Genomic DNA, 22,980 nt, shown 5'->3' with positions numbered 1-22,980 from the left:
AAGGGGAAGGTATTAGCACCCCTCACCTCCATCGTACTCGATGGGACCCATTTAGTTAGTTTCGTGTTTGAGTGTTTAGTGTAATGTTTGTGTTCTTTAGCTTATTAATCAAGAAAAGATGAAAGAAATGTTTTTTAGCGTTTTTATTATTATAAAGGAAAAAGAAAAGATTTTTTATTATTATGCTCGCCAAGACGTTTGTATCTTGTGCCTACGTATTCCCTAGTGCAATGGGAAAGTCAGAGCAATCGTAGTTCGGGCGAAGAACCACGAAAAGTTTGTTGGTTGATTTTAGCGAGAGGTACTCGATCGCTTTCAAATGGAAATACTACGCGCACATGGATATGATATCACTACAAGAATGGATGACTAAATCAAGATAAGACATGATTTTGGCCATCATCGCATTCGAGTGGAAGATGTTCGATCTTCACATGTGGAAGTATGTTCGTATTGAAAATTGGATAAGTGTCTCGTTTATGAAAAGAGTTTTAAAATGAAAAGGCCATGAGGCAAAAAGGTTGAATGAAATTGAGATTATGTTTTAAAGGGACATTTAGCAAAGGATTGAGCATAGGTGTTCACCTAGCGCGTCTTTACCCAAGGTATTGAACAGGAGCGAGCCCCATTGTCACTTGTTGTCCTTGTTAATTAATTTGTTTCAAAAGATCAAGATATTCAAGAGGTGTGCACCCCTTGTCACAGGACCTTTTGGTTTGATTAAGTGTTTTAGATTCAAAAGATCAAGGTATTCAAGAGGTGTGCACCCCTTGTCACAGGACCTTTTGGTTTGATTAAGTGTTTTAGATTCAAAAGATCAAGGTATTCAAGAGGTGTGCACCCCTTGTCACTCAATCTGCTGGTTTGATTGATGTATTTTGATTCAAAGGATCAAGGTATTCAAGAGGTGTGCACTTCTTGTCACAGGATCACTTTGATTAATTAAAGAGTTTTGGTTCAAGAAAATCAAGGTATTCAAGAGGTGTGCACTTCTTGTCACTTGATTTCTCGATTTATTTAAGAAAGCATTTTATTGCTTGATTCAAAGGACCGAAGGTATTCAAGAGGTGTGCACTTCTTGTCACTTGATCACTTTGATTTTATTAATGAAAGGTTTAAAAAAGGTGTTAATCCAAAAGAATCGAGGTATTCAAGAGGTGTACACTTCTTGTCACTCGATCTCTCGGTATGGTTTAAAGAATTTTTGTAACAAAGAAAAACTCGACGTTGGATCGAGAAGTTATTTGACGACTTGGCGTTGGACCAAGACTTATTTATTTGAAAGTTCATTTTTGAATTAGTTAAAGAAAATATTTTTGAGTTTTTAATAATAAGGAAATAAAATCTAAATTAAACAAGTTTTTGGATTTTTAATATATATTAGAAAATAAAAACAATTAATAACATAGAAACAAATAAATAAAAAAAACCAGTGGAATAAAAGAAAAGTTGAATGGGGTGGTTAAAGAAGTAATTCGCTGGCCCGAATGCAGAAAGGCCTAAGAACCTACAAACAAACAAAAAAACATGGGTTCAAGATGATCCGGGTTGGGCCTGACCCGGATCCCTCCCCTTTGAACGACACAACTCTGTTTCCAATTGGAAACCCTAAGTCCTCTAATCCGCCCCTTTTTCGTCCAAGACATTCACTTTCTCTCATCTAACTCGCTTCTACCATGGGAAGAGCTCTAGGAGCTCGAGTAAATCCGCACACAGTGACAACAACAACGAGGCTCTCTTTCGGTTCACACTCTCAATCGCTACGGTCTCTCTCAATCGCTATTGCTCTCGCGATTCTCTCGATATTGTTCATCACTCTGTTCTCTCTCGGCGAGCACATATCACAATCAGAATAAACAAAAAGAAACAACACACAGAAATTGCAATACAAGACAAAGATTAACAAGTATTTCTCATCACTACAGTTCAGAATTGCGAAAATGAATGTTAAATTTACCAATCCGAATGTTATCGAATGAATAAATTCCAGGTAATCTTTAGGTTCTGCTCATCTTCTCCTTCTATTCGGCTTCCGTTATCTGCGATTCTGGTGTGTTGTCTTTGAGTGATATTGAATACTTGTTGTTTTGAAGGTTTGGTGCGATTCTGTTTTGTTGTGATTTAGTGATGTGTTGTTGGTGATGAGCCGCTAGTTTATGGAGAAGGGATCTGCAGATGAAGTGATTTGATGAAGGTTGTGAGGTTGGCGATTTGTGTGTGGTGGAAGGTTAGAGGTTTGGTGAAATTTAGTTAACGTTATTGGCAGAGGTGTGATGTTTTATGGTCAGTGATACTGTTACGAGATGCTGAAGCAGGTGAATGTATCATTGAAAGAGGTAGAAAGTTGGAGATGTGAAGCCACGGATTTAGGTTATTTCGATGAAGCTTTGGAGGAAGTTTAGAACAAAATTTCTGCAGAGTAACAAAACATCTTTCCTCCTCTTTTCTGTATGCTGAGTAGTATCTCTTATAGAGGAATGAGAGTGAGAATTGGGGGGGGGGAAATTCAAGAATTTTGAACATATTTGTATAGTCTTTTTGTGCTTTCTTGCTGCAGATTTGTGTTGCTATTTTGGTGATTGTTTTGGCTTGTATAGGCAGCAAGATGGAGCAGTATGGTAGCAGGTAGTGGGAGCAGAATTTTTGGACTGTTTTGTTTGCTTTTGTGCAGGTTTTTGGAGTGATTTGTTTGGCATGAGAAAGATGCAGAGTTGACAGTGATAGAGGCAAGAAGCATGAAGACAAAAATTCTTATATTTTTTGTTTAATTTCTGTACTATTTTTGTGTAAATTGGGCTTCTAACGAAAATGGGCCTAGACTAATAAAATTAAACAAACTCTTATTTTTGTATTTTGTGTATATTTTAAAACTAATTAAGAAACAGAAATAAATCTAAAATAAAAATAAATATAAAAGCTACTAATCCTAATAAAATGAACAAAATTAAATTAAAATTTAAAACACAATTTTTTAAATATTTTTTAATAAAAAAGATACAAATGAACATATAAAATGCTACACATATTTTTTTAATTTTTTCAAAATGAGATGCAAATGGACGCACAATTTGTTGACTTTAATAAAAGTCAATTTTGAACGATGAATATACATGAAATAAAATGGGACAAGCCAACAATGAATGAAATATGCGGGTCAAAAATTGGGGTGCGACAGATGCCCCTATTTAAGTTTCTTCTATCGAAGATGTGAAGAGACTTAAATACAAAGTACACAATTTTTGTTCTAAGATCGTCGCGACAATGCTTATGACATGAACGCAATGGACACTTTTTGAATGCAATATGATATGAGACACTCTGAATTATGTGGGGAATAAGACTTGAAACAAGCGATTACACCACAGACATTCAAGAGGAAAGATAGTTAACGAAGGTAATCAGGGTAAAACGTGATTGAACTTCGGGAAAAGAATATATGAGATGCCCAAGATAAAACATGAACGAAGTTGTAATAAATGACAATCAAGGTAAAACGTGATTGGAGAATATCAACAGACAATCAAGATAAAACATGACTGAAGAACTATCAAAGGACAATCAAGGTAAAACATGACTGAAGAACATCAAGATAAAACATGACTGAAGAATATCAAGATAAAACATGAATGAAAACAACCAAGATAAAACATGACTGACTCGAGTATTGAATGGGAATCAAGATAAAACATGACCGAAGACAACCAAGATAAAACATGACTGACTCAAGTGTTAGATATGAATCAAGATAAAATATGATCGAAGACAACCAAGATAAAACATGACTGAAGAACATCAAGATAAAACATGATCGAAGAACATCAAGATAAAACATGATCAAAGACAACCAAGATAAAACATGACTGACGAACATCAAGATAAAACATGATCGAAGACAACCAAGATAAAACATGATTGAAGAATATCAAGATAAAACATGAACGAAGACAACCAAGATAAAACATGATTGAAGAATATCAAGATAAAACATGAACGAAGACAACCAAGATAAAACATGACTGAAGAATATCAAGATAAAACATGAACGAAGACAACCAAGATAAAACATGACTGAAGAATATCAAGATAAAACATGATTGAAGCAACAAAGACAATCGAGGTAAAACGTGATTGGACTTTGAAAAGAAAATACCAAAGACATTCAAGATAAAACATGAATGGGACAGAAGATTGACAAAAGCCGAGTAAGTTGGACTTAGACCATAAGGTAAGATGTTAAAAACAAATAGACCCAGAAGAATGCACATGAGTATGCATGGCGTATGAAAATTTTTCAATGCATGGTATGTGAGTGATTAATGTAATGCAATTGTATACGACAATTGAGGCAGACTCTTTTGTGAGGGGAGATTGGAACTCTGATTCCTCTACACAAGAACATTCCAACATGGTTTTGTCACAACGAGGATCCTTTTGAGAAGGACTGAATAAACTGCTTGGGGGTTGCTGAAGAAGACTGCCCCTGATTGACTGATTGTTACCTGATCGTTGCTTCAGTTCTCGAAATGAATGTTGGGAACACATGCCCCAGTATAAGTCTTGAATAACAGGATCTTGAAGTAACGTGCCCCTGATAGGACCACTGACCAAGTTTTTTGACTGTTTGAACTTCTTTGAAAATGAGTACTTGCAAATAAAATGTTCATTCAAAAATGGTAATTTTAATGCGACACTCAAAGCATATTTTGAAATCAAATCATTGTAGGAATGATATTATTGATGTAAAGAAAAATGAATCAAAAGGTCCAAACAAAATTGTCTAGACATTCAAGGTAATGGATAAAGCAAAAGGTATGTTAAAACAAACAAATTGCAAAGATCTTTAGGAGTCAGGTTAACGCAACCTTGTTGTAGTATGCTTTCAAAATAAACCTTGCTTCAATTAGGTCTTTTGAAGGTTGTAACGTGGCTTGGTTCACGGTTTCAGAAACAAAGGATATAGGCTCAAAGTTTATTTGCACCCACCCCATTCTTCGCGATGAACTTCAATCCTACGCTTAGTTAATTTAAATTATGCATTCAGGTTCCAAAAGGCTTTTGGATTTGCACCTATGATAATGATGATGGTTTAAAGACCAAGGGAATCTCTGAGATGGCAGTCATTTCTTCCATTTGATAGTCACAACACTTTGTTGTTGTTCAGGAATTTGTTGACTTATCTTTTTTGCTTTATATCCCTATCTTTTGCCTGAACTGTTTCATTTTGAGATTACAGTCAGCGGGATGTCCCAGTTTTGCCTAAGTCTCCTTCGTAGGTTTTAACTTAGCGGGCTTTTTTTTTTTTTTCTAAATACTTTTTTTATTGGAAAGATAGTGACTACCTTGATAATGATTAATGATAACCATCTTGGTCACTTTTGATCAAAACCCTTATTGAAAGGTGTACTTAATGATTCTCTTGAAATTGAATGCACAACAAATTAACTGAGAACTACCCTGCCCCAGGTTAAAATTGCGGGTTATTTTCATACAGAAGGAAACACCAACTTCTAGGCTCAAAGGGGTAGGCTAGGGATTAACTTCCTTATTTCTTCAATGTTTGGGGATTGAAACAATGCCTGTACATCATCAGCAAAGTTTTATTTGAAAGCATACAATTCAACAACTTGGGTATTTTATTTTCATCATCCTCCCTCCAATATTTGCATAAAGAAAAAAAGAACAAAAGATATATTTTTTTGTTTTTTTTGAAAGATAAAGCATAAAGAAACACACAATGGATGTAAATGGATTGATTCAAATATGCAATGTTCATTTCATTAAAATTAACATTCAGGAACAAACAAAGTTCAATGCAGTACACAATACAACAAGGGAATTGCAAACAGTAAGGAAACATGGCCTAGTGAAATAATCAGTGACGAGGATAATCCATCATGACTGATATACTGGCTCTTCAATTGGATAAATTCCACTCTTAGCAAATCTTGGCCTCGTTGAAGTTCTTCTATAGTCTTCAGATTCATGCCTCCAATTCAATATGTTGAGGAATCAACTTGACGGTAGACAGACCACTCGAGGATGAAGACAGACAAAATGAATCTTTTGTTGAAAACTTGAATGCATGAATGCAAATGCATGATTTTTTTTATTTTTACATGCAGGAATGATGCAATGTCACATGATATGGAATGCAACGCGATGCCATACAAAGACTGAATTAAAATGATAATGGTAAATGGATAACAAGACCTATTGAGGAATGTTTCTTATAATAGGACAGTTCTAAGTTCTTTACCCAAGAATCCCCTCACAAGGTTAGCCCTATAGTTTTTGGATATAACATAACCTCTACAGATGGAACGGGTTCTAAAGGTCCTTGGAGTTAGCGACGAAATCAGATTTCTGCCATGCGATGGGCGAACCATCTTATGACAAATTTCATGACTAAGTCTCCTCCAAGTGGGGTTTTCGTATTAGCCATTCAAGGTGTGCACTTTGGGGGCTAACACTACACAACCACCTCCTAACTTATGTTTTTCTCTTGTTTTCCAAAGCTCGGGTTGAGAGCTTCACTCAAATATCATTCCCATACCCACAATTGAATATATACATAAATAAATAAAAAGCAGTAAAGCAAGAGTAAAGAAACATAAATAATACAAGAATAAAATATAAAGAACATAAGCATAAAAAACACAAGAATAAACAAAAGCAAACACTCAAATACAAAACAAACTAAACTAGGGTTGACCCTCTTAGGATTGTATGTCCCCAGCAGAGTCGCCACTTTCTGTAGCGGTAAAAATGTGACTCGAGCGTTTTCGCGCGCTCGGAGTACAACAGAGTCGCCACCGAACTTTATTTATTCCAATAAGGAAAGGGAAAATATCGATAAAACCCACGAAGAGGAAAGAAAAGGATAAGATGGTCATTCGCAACCAAATTAGGGTTCGGGAGTCGGTTAAGCAAGGGGAAGGTATTAGCACCCCTCACCTCCATCGTACTCGATGGGACCCATTTAGTTAGTTTCGTGTTTGAGTGTTTAGTGTAATGTTTGTGTTCTTTAGCTTATTAATCAAGAAAAGATGAAAGAAATGTTTTTTAGCGTTTTTATTATTATAAAGGAAAAAGAAAAGATTTTTTATTATTATGCTCGCCAAGACGTTTGTATCTTGTGCCTACGTATTCCCTAGTGCAATGGGAAAGTCAGAGCAATCGTAGTTCGGGCGAAGAACCACGAAAAGTTTGTTGGTTGATTTTAGCGAGAGGTACTCGATCGCTTTCAAATGGAAATACTACGCGCACATGGATATGATATCACTACAAGAATGGATGACTAAATCAAGATAAGACATGATTTTGGCCATCATCGCATTCGAGTGGAAGATGTTCGATCTTCACATGTGGAAGTATGTTCGTATTGAAAATTGGATAAGTGTCTCGTTTATGAAAAGAGTTTTAAAATGAAAAGGCCATGAGGCAAAAAGGTTGAATGAAATTGAGATTATGTTTTAAAGGGACATTTAGCAAAGGATTGAGCATAGGTGTTCACCTAGCGCGTCTTTACCCAAGGTATTGAACAGGAGCGAGCCCCATTGTCACTTGTTGTCCTTGTTAATTAATTTGTTTCAAAAGATCAAGATATTCAAGAGGTGTGCACCCCTTGTCACAGGACCTTTTGGTTTGATTAAGTGTTTTAGATTCAAAAGATCAAGGTATTCAAGAGGTGTGCACCCCTTGTCACAGGACCTTTTGGTTTGATTAAGTGTTTTAGATTCAAAAGATCAAGGTATTCAAGAGGTGTGCACCCCTTGTCACTCAATCTGCTGGTTTGATTGATGTATTTTGATTCAAAGGATCAAGGTATTCAAGAGGTGTGCACTTCTTGTCACAGGATCACTTTGATTAATTAAAGAGTTTTGGTTCAAGAAAATCAAGGTATTCAAGAGGTGTGCACTTCTTGTCACTTGATTTCTCGATTTATTTAAGAAAGCATTTTATTGCTTGATTCAAAGGACCGAAGGTATTCAAGAGGTGTGCACTTCTTGTCACTTGATCACTTTGATTTTATTAATGAAAGGTTTAAAAAAGGTGTTAATCCAAAAGAATCGAGGTATTCAAGAGGTGTACACTTCTTGTCACTCGATCTCTCGGTATGGTTTAAAGAATTTTTGTAACAAAGAAAAACTCGACGTTGGATCGAGAAGTTATTTGACGACTTGGCGTTGGACCAAGACTTATTTATTTGAAAGTTCATTTTTGAATTAGTTAAAGAAAATATTTTTGAGTTTTTAATAATAAGGAAATAAAATCTAAATTAAACAAGTTTTTGGATTTTTAATATATATTAGAAAATAAAAACAATTAATAACATAGAAACAAATAAATAAAAAAAACCAGTGGAATAAAAGAAAAGTTGAATGGGGTGGTTAAAGAAGTAATTCGCTGGCCCGAATGCAGAAAGGCCTAAGAACCTACAAACAAACAAAAAAACATGGGTTCAAGATGATCCGGGTTGGGCCTGACCCGGATCCCTCCCCTTTGAACGACACAACTCTGTTTCCAATTGGAAACCCTAAGTCCTCTAATCCGCCCCTTTTTCGTCCAAGACATTCACTTTCTCTCATCTAACTCGCTTCTACCATGGGAAGAGCTCTAGGAGCTCGAGTAAATCCGCACACAGTGACAACAACAACGAGGCTCTCTTTCGGTTCACACTCTCAATCGCTACGGTCTCTCTCAATCGCTCTTGCTCTCGCGATTCTCTCGATATTGTTCATCACTCTGTTCTCTCTCGGCGAGCACATATCACAATCAGAATAAACAAAAAGAAACAACACACAGAAATTGCAATACAAGACAAAGATTAACAAGTATTTCTCATCACTACAGTTCAGAATTGCGAAAATGAATGTTAAATTTACCAATCCGAATGTTATCGAATGAATAAATTCCAGGTAATCTTTAGGTTCTGCTCATCTTCTCCTTCTATTCGGCTTCCGTTATCTGCGATTCTGGTGTGTTGTCTTTGAGTGATATTGAATACTTGTTGTTTTGAAGGTTTGGTGCGATTCTGTTTTGTTGTGATTTAGTGATGTGTTGTTGGTGATGAGCCGCTAGTTTATGGAGAAGGGATCTGCAGATGAAGTGATTTGATGAAGGTTGTGAGGTTGGCGATTTGTGTGTGGTGGAAGGTTAGAGGTTTGGTGAAATTTAGTTAACGTTATTGGCAGAGGTGTGATGTTTTATGGTCAGTGATACTGTTACGAGATGCTGAAGCAGGTGAATGTATCATTGAAAGAGGTAGAAAGTTGGAGATGTGAAGCCACGGATTTAGGTTATTTCGATGAAGCTTTGGAGGAAGTTTAGAACAAAATTTCTGCAGAGTAACAAAACATCTTTCCTCCTCTTTTCTGTATGCTGAGTAGTATCTCTTATAGAGGAATGAGAGTGAGAATTGGGGGGGGGGGAAATTCAAGAATTTTGAACATATTTGTATAGTCTTTTTGTGCTTTCTTGCTGCAGATTTGTGTTGCTATTTTGGTGATTGTTTTGGCTTGTATAGGCAGCAAGATGGAGCAGTATGGTAGCAGGTAGTGGGAGCAGAATTTTTGGACTGTTTTGTTTGCTTTTGTGCAGGTTTTTGGAGTGATTTGTTTGGCATGAGAAAGATGCAGAGTTGACAGTGATAGAGGCAAGAAGCATGAAGACAAAAATTCTTATATTTTTTGTTTAATTTCTGTACTATTTTTGTGTAAATTGGGCTTCTAACGAAAATGGGCCTAGACTAATAAAATTAAACAAACTCTTATTTTTGTATTTTGTGTATATTTTAAAACTAATTAAGAAACAGAAATAAATCTAAAATAAAAATAAATATAAAAGCTACTAATCCTAATAAAATGAACAAAATTAAATTAAAATTTAAAACACAATTTTTTAAATATTTTTTAATAAAAAAGATACAAATGAACATATAAAATGCTACACATATTTTTTTAATTTTTTCAAAATGAGATGCAAATGGACGCACAATTTGTTGACTTTAATAAAAGTCAATTTTGAACGATGAATATACATGAAATAAAATGGGACAAGCCAACAATGAATGAAATATGCGGGTCAAAAATTGGGGTGCGACACTTACAGGTCCTAAAACTTGTTTAGCACACTCTAATCAGAGGATTACACAAACTTTTGAGCTATAATCCAAGTGTTTCAAGCATTGTCCATTGAAGTTATCCATTTCAAGACTAAAGCTAACACTTCCATTTTGGAAAAGCAAACTTTTATCATAAAGTCCACTCTACTTGAGCTTCCAACTTGTTTCTTCTGCACACACTCAACCAAAAGCGCAGACAAAACATGTTTAAAATGATCAATCACTCCAAGCATGCTTGTACTATACATTGGAACCATGTTTGCAACTTTGCTTAAAAAACAAGTCATCAAGCCTTAAGACTCTATATAATCAAACTCAAGCCCTAATGTTTCTCTATAAATAGAGATCATTTCTAAGCTTCAAAACACACTAGAAATCCCCCTCAAACCTCTCTGAAAATTTATCGAATTAGAAGTGGAAAAATATCTCCATTTTTAGCTTTAAAGTCCATAACTTCGAACCTCTTCACTCTTGCAACTTCTTTGCAAACCAATCATCCAAACACATTCCATATAACATATAGACACTTCTGTATGCATTAGAACTCCACTGAAACACTCAAATTAAAACCTCTGTATCTCACTTGCTCACCTTTACAACTCGAGGCCTTCAGAGAGATTGAGGTGCTTTCAATCCTAAGTAAGCATTGCAAAAGCTTCCAAGGGACTTAAGGAAGCTAATAGGATCATCACCACACTTCCATAATTGCTTTAAGTCAATCTTCGATTTCCAGTTGTAGAGGTAAGTGTCTCACTCTTGAACTTTGTCATTTAAGCATCAATTTTAACATTTCTTGATACTAGATTGCTTTTTTTGATGTGTCGAATAATAGCCTTAAGGTATTAGAGATTGATTGTACATATTAGTCATTTAATTTGAATTTGAAGTTTTAGGGTTCTTCATGTTTTTTTGAAAAATTGATGAGTTATAGTTAAAATAAATGAATGATTGATACATGTCTGGGTTCGTAGTGAAAAAATAAACCACCTTCATGTTTATGTTTTTGAAAATGGTTGAGTACTGATGATGGTCAAATTTTCAGAAATTGAATGTCGTGAGGTTGAAGATGAAGTTGCATTTTTAAACTTATGAACTTGTTTTAATATATTTTTAATGGTATGCGTTTAACTAAATGACTACATCATTTGCCCTAGTGGCTGAATTCTAACTCTATTATGGGAAAACTCGAAAATAACTCAAAAAATCAAAAACTTACCGATTAAATTGAGTTTTGGAGTTATTGGAATGTGTTGACCATTGATGTTGACATTAACGATCGAACTCAAGACAAAAAAACAACTTCGATGAAAGTGATTTTTGAGGTTGAAAGAGTTTGAGAATTTTGAAATGAGAAATATGAAGAATGGGGGAGGAGAAGAGTTTGATGCGAAGATAACATCAATTGCTTATGTAGATGCAACTACGGAAGCTCCCTATGTGCATCTATGCAACAAATCAAAATTAAACAAAAATAAAATACTTTCGAAGGTATATCTACGGAAGCAGGAGATAATTAAGACAACTTACATGTATAAGAGACCAATGGGGTGAGTACGGTATTCTCTTACTTTTTAAGATATATTTGTTAGATAAAAAAGAAATTCTATAAAAAGAATAATTGTTATTTTTGTGAGTGACTCATATTCAAAATAAAGAAAATAAAAAATGTTTTTAAATTAAAATAAAAATAAATTATCTAAAAAATGGATTTAAATCAAAATTTAAGTTTTATTTTATATAAATATATTATATACTTTCACTTAATGCTAACGGTCAAATTTCATATCATAATTCATTTGTATTTTATTTATGATATAAAATAATAATAAAAGATTAATGTTTCTAATATATAAAAACTTTTTATATTGATTGTAGCCTTGTAGGTAATAAATAATCTCTTTATATAAAGTAAGATAATTATTAGATGGAATTATGATTTAGTTATATTTTATTTATATCTAAAATAATAAATAAATGTCTCTTGTAGATGATGGTGAAAATCTCTACACTACTGCTGCATACTAATTAATCTCTCTATATAAAATAAAATATTTAATTGATGGTATTAAAACTAAAAAAGTAAAGTTGATTGATTGAGATATTTATATAAAAGAGTCGGTTAAAAAAAACCATGATATTTTTTGTTGAATAATAATCCTATAGCAATAAGTACTCCTCCTAATGTCGACTCTACTGTTGTCCTTGCCTTCTAGAGGCCCTTTCAAAATGCACTGCAGCATTTGTTCCACTTTCTTTTTCTTTAATAGACCCCACGCAGTTAAACATTCATCCCTCGTGCAAACCGAATTGCCTTTTATACCCTTCATTCTATATTCATTCTCTCTTTTCATTGACCTCTATATAAACATATACTCATCACATAATCTCTAAATGCATAACAGAAAAACTTCTAACATTTCACATTCCCATTTTACCCCTTGCAAAGTTTTCCGATTATGGCTACACTGGGTTTCGCTGTCGCTGGTCTCTCCGGTGTTCGTCCTCTCCGATTCACCGAAGACTGTTCCACATCCTCTAGGTCCTTCCAGAAACCGAGTTCCAATCACTCGACTCGCCGCAGGGTTTCAATCCGAGCCGTAGCGGCAGCAGTCGAGTCACGGCGGCCGGCGAAGAGTTTGTACGAAGTTCTCCGACTTAAGCCAGGAGCATCACCTACGGACATCAGATCGGCGTACCGAAGTCTAGCAAAGGTTTACCATCCCGACACGGCGGCACGACGCTTGCCGGAGTGCGACGACGGAGACTTCATCGAGATCCGCAACGCTTATGAGACGCTTTATGATCCGTCGACGAGAGCGGTTTACGATATGTCGCTGATGGCAGTACACGGCGGAAGAAGCCGGCAGTTTTCGGCTCCGATGACACAGAAACGGTATTCTGGATATTATACGAACCGGAGATGGGAAACGGACCAATGCTGGTAGAAAGCGTGAAGCTTGCTCCGTAATATTAACAAAGAACATCACCAAAAAAAATATTAGAAAGAGAGAGTGATGAGATTTGAAATTACTGACATTTTTTTTTTCTTTCTCTATGAAATTTACCAACTTTAGCTGGAGTAGAGTGAAAAACTAAAATAATGTAAATTCTGTCATTTTTTGTTGTGAGAATGTAAATCTTTTTTCTCAAAAGTTTTTGTTTTCTTTTTTCTGCGATTTAAGAAAAAGAAGAATAAAAGCATATTTACTTTCAAACACTTTGTCTTGGAAAACCTCATGAACACTATGGGCCTATTGAGCTATCAGGCCACAAGCTTAAGGGTAGGACTCTTTATTAATACTCCATCCGTCTCACAATGAGTGACGCAGCCCACCATTTCACACAGATTAAGAAAAATTGTTAAAAGTAAGAGAATAGTATTTTTACTATAATACCCTTATTATGTATTGGAAATGATGAAACTTTTATTAGTTAGAGGGCAAAATTGGAAAAAGTGTATTAGAAATCGAAATGGATCATTCATTTTGGGACATCATTTTATTCCAAACGGATCACTCATTATAATTAGAATGTAGAATTGAAAAAATTATATAAGATATTGAAATAAATCACTCATTTTAAAACATTATGTTATTCTAAATAAATCACCCATCGTAAAGCAGAGGAAGTAATGATTAATAATTCCGAACCGCATCATATCTTTAGAATACAATTTTTTAATAAAAATTTTTAAACTTTTTTTTAACACTTTTTTTATTTTCGGTATGATTAGGTAATTTTTTAAACAATCCAATCCTACTTCTGAACTAGTGGATGGATTAATCTTACAGATTTTTTCTCTACACTAATATAGGATTAAAAACATTTATGAAAATTCTAAAATGTCTTTTAAATATGCATATTCAAACGCACATGCATCTAAAAAAAAATTGGAATATTGATTAACTCAGCCCTAAAAAATATAAATTTTGGATATTGGTTAATTCGAATATACATATCCGAATTAACCAATATCTCAAATTTATTTTGATTTTATTTTAAAAATATATTTTATTTATAACATAGTTATAATATTATTAAATTGAATTATCATTAATAAAAAATAACTTAAATATAAATTGTTATAAATAAAGGTTAAGGAGATTAAATAAAATTTTAATTTTGTAATAATTTATTTGTCACAAATTTTTTTAAATTATAAAAATAATTATTTTTTAAATGATTATAACATTTTATATTATAGTTAATGAAATTATCATGTTAAAAATATACTCTTATTAGCATTATAAATTTAATTTATATTAATTTTTTTCTTTAACTAATTTTATATGTAAATAATGTGTTGATTTAAATATTTAATAAGTTGATATTATTATTATTATATCTTAATTATAAAGGTGTATATTTAATTATATATTTTAATTAATACAATTAATTATATTATTAATATAATTGATTCATTTTGATTTTAATTTTTTTATAAATATTGTGTTATTTTAGAAATGCATCTTTCAAAATTTTCAAACACTAAAAATTAAGTTATTTCAAAAATGTATTTTCGAAAATACTAAAAAAATTATAAATTTAGTGTGCTCCAAAATAACAATAACAACATAACAACCGCACCAAAACAACATGAGTCATCACCTTGAAGACCTTGAAGGCTAAGGGTTGATTAGTAATTAGCTCTTTCTATTTGGAATCAAAATCAATCTATTTTCACAAACATTGATTACATTGAATAAGTTAAATTTTATTGATTAGCTCATTCCTAGATCCTTTCATAATTTCTCCACTAAACTGGGGGAGTTTTAGTTCCATGCCTAAAGAAATGAAATTCTTAATTAATATTTATGCTAGATAATGATAGCCAGAAAAATTATTCATTTAAATTAATTGTTAAAACTATATATTGATTAGCTCATTCTTAGATGCTTTCATAAATTCTCCACTAAACTCAGAGAGTTTTAGTTCCATGCCTAAAGAAATGAAATTCTTAATTAATATTTATGATAGGTAATGATAGCCAGAAAAATTATTTATTTAAATTAATTGTTAAAACTATATATATGATTAAATATGACCATAAACAATTGATCTCGTAGATGAATGCACAAATCCAATTACAAAAAGGTAGGTAGTTTATCTCATTGGTGGTTGATAATACCGAACCGATAAAGATACCTTTTTTTTTAATTTCTTAATTTTGTGAAAACAATGATTGCAAAAACATAATCTTATAAATCGGATTTTTATTATTGAATTATACTAAAACTTTATTTTTAATAGGGTATAAATACTCTATCGTCATTTATATATATATATATATATATATATATATATATATATATATATATATATATATATATATATATATATATATATATATATATATATATATATATCAAATTCAATAGTATTAGACGTAAGGAATACTAGAAAAAAACAAAATCTCATTTTTCGACAATTTGAGCTATCCATTACATACAAAGCTCAATAGTACTAATCATGACGAGGTATATTAGAAAAAACCGATATTCCATGTTGTTTAATGATAGAGATTAATAAAAAACTATATAGAGTAAAACCTCTCATATTATATAAAAATAAATTAAACTTAATTCTAATTCAGATATGATATTAAAATTTATTGATCAAATCATGAGTTATCTATCATTTATTTGCATGCATCAAATTCATTATTGTCGAATGTGGGGGTGTATTGACAAAATTTCTAATCCCATCTTAGTTAGATCTAGATTGATTAGTCTTCTATAAATGAGATAAATTAAATTCAGTAAAAGTCTTGTAATGTACCAAATTATGCTATTTCTGGTTTGAATCAACATCAAGCTCATTTTACAAACATTGAATAAGTTAATTTTCATTAAATTAATATATGAACATAATATTCAGTCAAGACTCGTGTCAACCTTTATTTGTCGTTATTAATCATGGAAATTTTAAGGTGAGAATGTCAATTTTAAATGCTTACATAAATTCTCCACTAAACCCGGACAGCTTTAGTTCCATGCCTCAAGAAATGAAATCCTTAGTCAATATCTATGTTACTGTAGTTAACTATAGCCAGAAAAACATCAAAACAAAAAATAACTATAGCCAGAAAAATTATTCATTTAATTTACGTGTAAGAATTAGGTGATTAAATATGGTCATGACCAATTGCCATTGCGTGCATACTAATACTACTTGAGTTATGACCACAGACAATTGGTGGATGAGAAGACGGTAAGGATTTGACCAATATTGATCAAGTTGAAAACTATAATAATTTGTTGATTATTAATAAAAGAATTTTTTTTATTGTGATAGTTGCATTGCAGTTGTAAGATTAAAAGGAATAATTGTTCCTTTTGTTAACGAAATAATTCTAAAAAGATTTTACAATTAAAGATATTATTGAATTGAATTATGTATTAGATAGGTATATAACTATTGCAGAAATTATTTAAACCATGGAGTCAAGAATTTTAGACAGACCTGACAAAAATTTTATATTGTTGATTATTTATTTGTTTTAATTTTTACATCATATTTTTATTAATTTTGCCGTTAATTTTATCTTTAATTTTGTCTAAAAATTGATTATTAAATTGAAGGGAATACAAAAAAAATAGAAATTGAATCCGGGTACGTGTCCGAGCTTGCTGAGCCTTGAAAGTTGAAACGACCCCTAGTTTAAAAATATATTACACCTTTGTATATGATATGAATATTATTCTTAAATATGGTATAGAGACCACTCGATCTGTAGTTAGCATATTTTTTCGATTTTTTTTAGAGAGATGATTTTTCAAAGAATAATTATTCGAAAGTGGTAAAAGTATTCTAGAATTTGATGACCAGAAAGAGGAGAAAGGGCTCAGATAACTCAACGAGCAGATGAGAGAAAACATAGAAACTTAAATGTTAGATGTAAATATAGAGTTGAGCAAAGTTCTTTATGTATAACAAAAAATTAAGTTTTAGTCTGTGAGTGGACGATTTTGATCATTATGAAATAAACGGTTTGATGAATCAACAAAAGGGAGGATGGGGAAACATAGAGATTGTAGGTAGACATGACTAAAACTCACAAAAGACGAAAGTTTATTTTCTCTATAAAGGAAGTTTTTTTTCATGTACCAAAATTTTTTTTTTAACATCAAGCCACACTGCGGAAGCTGCCCGTGTGATGTTAGATTTTTGCAAGCACTTAACTCATTTGCTAAAGTCTATACTTCTTGGAGAGGACTACCTACACCCATAGATGCTTCTAAACTGTGTAAGTTCCTATTAGTACGACTGTTTGACTCTTTTTTTTCAATTCACACCCATAAATATAGATTTTTTTACCACTATGCCACATATATGAAATTCAAATACCAGAATGCCACAAACTGAAAAAAAATACCAAAATGCCACACTTCCAGTTCAGGTCCGGCCAGGCCTTGGACGGACTGGAAAATGTTTTTTTTTGCAAGTTGGGGTCCGGCCAGGGGTGGGCCGGACGCAAACTAGGGCTTTTTTTTTCGTTTTTTTTAATTGAATTTAAAGATTTATTAATTATAAAAATTGTTTTTTTATTATTTAATGATTAAAATATAATAAAATATAATAAAAAATTAAAAAAATGCTATTTTAATTATTAAAAATATGAGTAAGTCACGGGTTGGACGAACATGTGTAGGTTCGGCCAATAGATGAATGAGCATGTGTAGGTTCGGCCAATAGATGGACGAGGACATATATTTTATTATTATTTTTTTGCCTATAAATAAGATTGTACAGCCACATTTGCACTCACACCAGTTACAATTGAAGGTTTAGTGTTACTATTGGAGATGTCTTCTGAACCCCTTCCAACGTTTCCACCTATGAAGAGAGATGCAATATTATTTTTTTCAGCAACAAAGCCTCCGCTGAAGATCAAACTATGGAACACCCAAACTTTCGAGCATCTACAGAGGCACTTGATCGGATGGTTAGACGGAAACATTCTCGAGGGTGAAAAGATAAGGAAAATTGAAAGGCAGGTCACGGAGAAAGGCCCAAATGGAGTAATAACTCGTTCTTGGAGAGCCGTGAAAAATGACGCTGGTGTCCTTATGATGATGCTAGGACCACATGATATTGGGTTGATGGTTGTAATCTCTTAGAATATGTTTTATTTGTTTCCTGTGGGGTCGTTTTAATTGTTTCCTGTGTGGTTGTTTTATTTGTGGCTGTCTTTATTTCGTTGTCATTGAATGTTGTTTTAGTAATGTGAAATGTTGTTTTAGTTATGTTTAATGTGAAACGTTGTTTTAGTTATTGATGGTTGCAAACTCAATTAAAAAGACATTATATTACATTCATAAAGCTAGTTGAAGTAAACATTAACGAGGCCTATTGGACGGGCCTGCTACATTTGGACATTTACTTCGGATATGGCCTACTTCACGGCATATCCCACACATTCTCTTTTCCTTTTCCACGTCGTCCATTTCGGTTCGAATCCGAGTACTATTTGGGCGACCTCTCTTTTTCCTACGCATAGTTTCGTCATGACAAATAGTAGCTCCTCTATATTGCGGCCAATTGTCTTGATGTGGGAGGATCTGGAAGCTTTGTTGGTAGACTTTAAAAACATGCTGAATCTTGAACACGTCGGGTATGTGAATGGTGTAGTCTTGGCGTATACTTTCACATGCTGCAATCACATGTGAGCAAGGCAAATGGAACACTTGAAATTTTCCGCAATCACATGTTCTTTTTCGCAGATCAACACCGTAAGTACCAGTTGGTCGACCATCGTTGCGGTTTATTCTTTCGGCCACCATAAAATAGAACCTCTCCCGGTCAAACGGATAAACATTATGACTGCTTGCTTTGTTGACTTCTTCAGTCATCCCCTTGATACACTTGTCTGTAAAAGTTTGGCCTGATGTCAACCTCTTTGTCCATTCATGTCCACGTTGACCAAATAATGCTCCCATCCGAAAATATGTGGCCGAAAACAAAGACGCTATTGGAAGGTTTCTGGTTGCCTTTAGCACAGAGTTCATTGCTTCTGCAAGGTTAGTCGTCATGTGTCCCCATCGTTTCCCTCTATCAAACGCCCTTACCCACTTCTCCCTGGGGATATTTTCAATCCACTCCAAAGCATCTCTATTTGTCTGACGAATTTCGGTTCTATAGTAGTTGTACGTTGACTCCGTCAATGCATATCATGTTACAAATAATAAACATGTCAAGAAACCGACAAAGATCATTTGAAAAATGTACTTCACAAAGATCAATTAGACTATTACCCATGTTGACGAGTTTTTTACGTAGTTCCTTGTCTCTAATCACACGCATAAAATTTTGCGCGATATGCCTAATGCAGTAGACATGTGAAGACGGAGGATTTTGCCATCCATTTGCAGGATCATCATAGGCACTTTTAATCGATGGATGTCTGTCTGATATTAGGCATAGATTGGGTTGGGGTGTCACGTGGCTTCTTAGATTACGAAGGAAAAAACTCCAAGCATCCTTGCTTTCACCCTCGACAATAGCGAAAGCAATTGGAAAAATGTTACCATTCCCATCCTGCGCCACAGCCATCAACAATGTCCCTCTGGGGGGGTGGTCCAAGCAAAGGGGTATTTAAACCATGCATGGCAAAAGTGGACACGTGGGGGGTGGTCCAGGCAAAGGACGAAACATGTTTCAGTCCGTCCAAGGGTTGGCCGGACCCAAACGTGGCTAGTTCACGTCCGTCCAAGGGTTGGCCGGACCCAAACGTGGCTCGTTTTTTGTTGCATGCATGCATGCAATTGTCACTTCAACCATTGTTCTATCCCATCAATAGAGTAGTAGCATGCATGAGTCATTATGAAAGTTGGATAATAGATTGCACCTTCTTTGCATGCACTACACTTGTTAATCCATTGGTCTATACAATGCATCCACTTTGACTATAAATTCAACATCTCATTGTCACTCCAAAGTCATCACTTCTTCCAAATTTAAGAGTTGCATATTCATCTGAAACACACAATTTGTTTACCAGTATCATAATCACACAACATGTTTGATTTGCTTACTTTGGGAGAAACACATAGAGGAACAAGGGCAAATGTGGCTGCATATGTAAGTTTTTTTTACTAGTATTTGTTATACGTAAGTTACACAATTTATTATTTTTGTATACTGACAAAAGGATATATTTTTTATAGGATGATTCTAAAAGGTTTAGACTACATACTCATCTATTCGATAGGGAGCCAAGTGGATTTATCAAGCCTTACTTGGATAGAGCCGGTTTTGGAGTTGTCGCCAAAATCAACTTTCGAAGTGTCGATTCCAAACTCGTAGTTGCGATGCTTGAGAGATGGAGGCCCGAGACACACACGTTCCATTTGCCAACCGGTGAATGTACAATAACGCTAGAGGATGTAAGTATGTTGTTTGGCCTCCGCATAGATGGGAGGGTTGTAGTAGGTGAAACCGAAGGACCTAATTATGCTTGTCTCGATGCTTTAGGCATAGAACCTTTTGATGGACCTGATAGGGTGAAGGGTTCGGTAAAATTGACATGGATCCACAACGAGTTGGATGAGTTAGAAAAAAATCCTCAACCAGCCGAGGAGAAAAATATTTTACATGCAAAATTATATATCTTAAGCATGATTGCAGTTTTATTTCCTGACAAATCTCATAATGTGTTGCATTATTCTTGGTTCAAATTTGTCAAAGATCTTAATGAATGCGGCAAATATAGTTGGGGGTCTGCATGTTTGTGTTACCTTTACAGGGAGATGTGCAAAGCATGTCGTGTAGACGTCAAGAGTGTTGCAGGCTGCTCACTCCTTCTCGCAGTGTGGGCCTACTATCGCATTCCACGACTTGCTCCAAGGAGTGAAATTGCTCCATCTTATCCATACGCCGTTAGGTAAATTCGTTATTCCATATATTTATTTTACCACTAAATTAACGCATATTTCTAATTTTACTTTTTAAATATGCAAGATTTGCACAACGAGATATGGAGTATTTCGCATCTCCGAATACTTATCTAGATGGATATCGTTTCATTTTGGATCACATGGTCGTTGGAGATGTAAGTTTTTTACCAAACCATATATTAAAATTTTCCTCTACATGAATACGACTCTTATATTTATTTATGTCTTACAGTTTTTGTGGAGGCCTTACGCAAAATATCCACGTTGTGTTCAACGAGAAGCTCGGGCGTGGAGTGCAACTACCTATATTATTTTTTTTCATATAGTGGAAAAGCATCATGCTGACAGGGTTAGGCTTCAATTTGGATTTACTCAAGACATCCTTCAACCCCCGAGATGTCTTGAAGATCACCACGCAATAACGAAGAAGGATGTAAGGGATGCTTCTTATACTGATTTGAACATTCATGAGAACAACGAGTGGAAAGGTAGAAAAAACTTAATAATGACAGATGACATGAGTACTACTTTACGCCACACCAATGAATATATGCAATGGTTAAGAAATATTCCATTAATATATTTGTCGAAAGAATCGTATTTGGCAGACCCGCGTCATTATGCCTCCTCTTCATCAACACAAGAAACAGCCCCACATACCATCTTTCATCAACATCAAGAAAACCCACAATCATTCCAACCAACACCACAATTCCAACCAACAACACAATTCCAACCAACAACACAATTTCAACCAACAACACAATTCCAACAAACACAATTCCAACAACAAACATCTTCATTTCCATAAACATACCAACACACTCAAACCACACAACAACACACATTTTTTGCCACACCATCTCAAATTCCAAGTCCTTACACCTCAACCCCCAAACAAACTACTACTATCACCAAGAACAATATCAACAACAATCAACACTTCGACCACCACTACATCACACCCCAATCCCTCAACCCGACTTCGACCAGTCATACTCCCAATCTCAACCGCTTTCCTGTGCCCCTTCACTCTCCCAACCACAATATACCTTTAACACTGCGAATGCCTACTATCCACCCTTTCAAGCACAAATGCCACAAACCTTTGTGGCGTCAAATCAACCACTCGTTGAAATGACCGATGAGGAAATACTTAATTTACCACCAATAACTGAAGAACAACTGGCTAGGTTTATGGATGATGGTCCGTCGCATCAAAACGATGATCTTTCAAGCGACGATTCTCCACAAAGGCAACCTCCACCAAACAATGACCAACCGTTACGCAAGAGTACAAGACCAACGAAACCCGCCAAGTGTCTCACAGGGGGTCATATGGTCCAACGAAAGCAAAAAAAAAAAGGCTTTTTTCCTTGTACCCGTTTATGTATTGAATAAAATAAATATTAGCAAATAATTATTTTTTTATTGATTATATTATTTTTTTTAATTTTTTATTATATTTCAATCATTAAATATAATAAAAAAAACAATTATTGCAATTAATAATTCATTTAAATCAATTAAAATAAAAAAAGGGTCCAGTTAGCGTCTGGCCCACCCCTGGCCGGACCCCAACAGGCAAAAAAAACTCTTCACCGGTCCGTCCAAGGCCTGGCCGGACGTGAACCGAAAGTGTGACAATTTGGTTTTTTTTTCATTTCGTGGCATTGTGGTATTTAAATTTCATATAAGTGGCATAGTGGTAAAAAAATCATAAATATACTTTAGTTTTAAAAAAAAGAACTTCAATAGGTATCTTCTTATTTGAATCTTTGATGAGTAAGAAACAAATTCAACTATAATTATTATGGTCTTGAACTCTATTTTCCAATCAAACTCACATACAATTTTTTTATTAAGGTGTACTCTTAAACCAAACTTTGTACTTTAATGACCCTGCTCATTTATCCTATTATAGTGAATGCTCTAGGAATTTTTTCTGAGAGTTGATAGGGA

General features: G+C 34.1%; 2 protein-coding genes across 2 annotated transcripts; one reads left to right on the top strand and one right to left on the bottom strand.

Annotated features, from left to right (window-relative positions):
* Positions 1-12,497: 12,497 nt before the first annotated feature.
* On the top strand, positions 12,498-13,260 carry LOC131656461 (chaperone protein dnaJ 11, chloroplastic-like). The gene has a single exon (XM_058926173.1). It carries the CDS (start codon positions 12,580-12,582, stop codon positions 13,066-13,068), a length of 489 nt encoding a protein of 162 aa, XP_058782156.1. The 5' UTR covers positions 12,498-12,579; the 3' UTR covers positions 13,069-13,260.
* Positions 13,261-18,462: 5,202 nt separating this feature from the next.
* Positions 18,463-19,675, bottom strand: LOC131658693 (uncharacterized). The gene is made up of 2 exons (XM_058927960.1): positions 19,352-19,675; positions 18,463-19,242 (listed from the first exon to the last, which is right to left on the bottom strand). Exons 1-2 carry the CDS (start codon positions 19,673-19,675, stop codon positions 18,463-18,465), a joined length of 1,104 nt encoding a protein of 367 aa, XP_058783943.1.
* Between the last annotated feature and the right edge of the window lie 3,305 nt (positions 19,676-22,980).

This window comes from Vicia villosa, linkage group LG3, assembly GCF_029867415.1.
Source record: "Vicia villosa cultivar HV-30 ecotype Madison, WI linkage group LG3, Vvil1.0, whole genome shotgun sequence".
NCBI lineage: Eukaryota > Viridiplantae > Streptophyta > Magnoliopsida > Fabales > Fabaceae > Vicia > Vicia villosa.
Note: the sequence above shows the minus strand (reverse complement) of the source record. Positions and strands in the feature narration are given on the sequence as shown.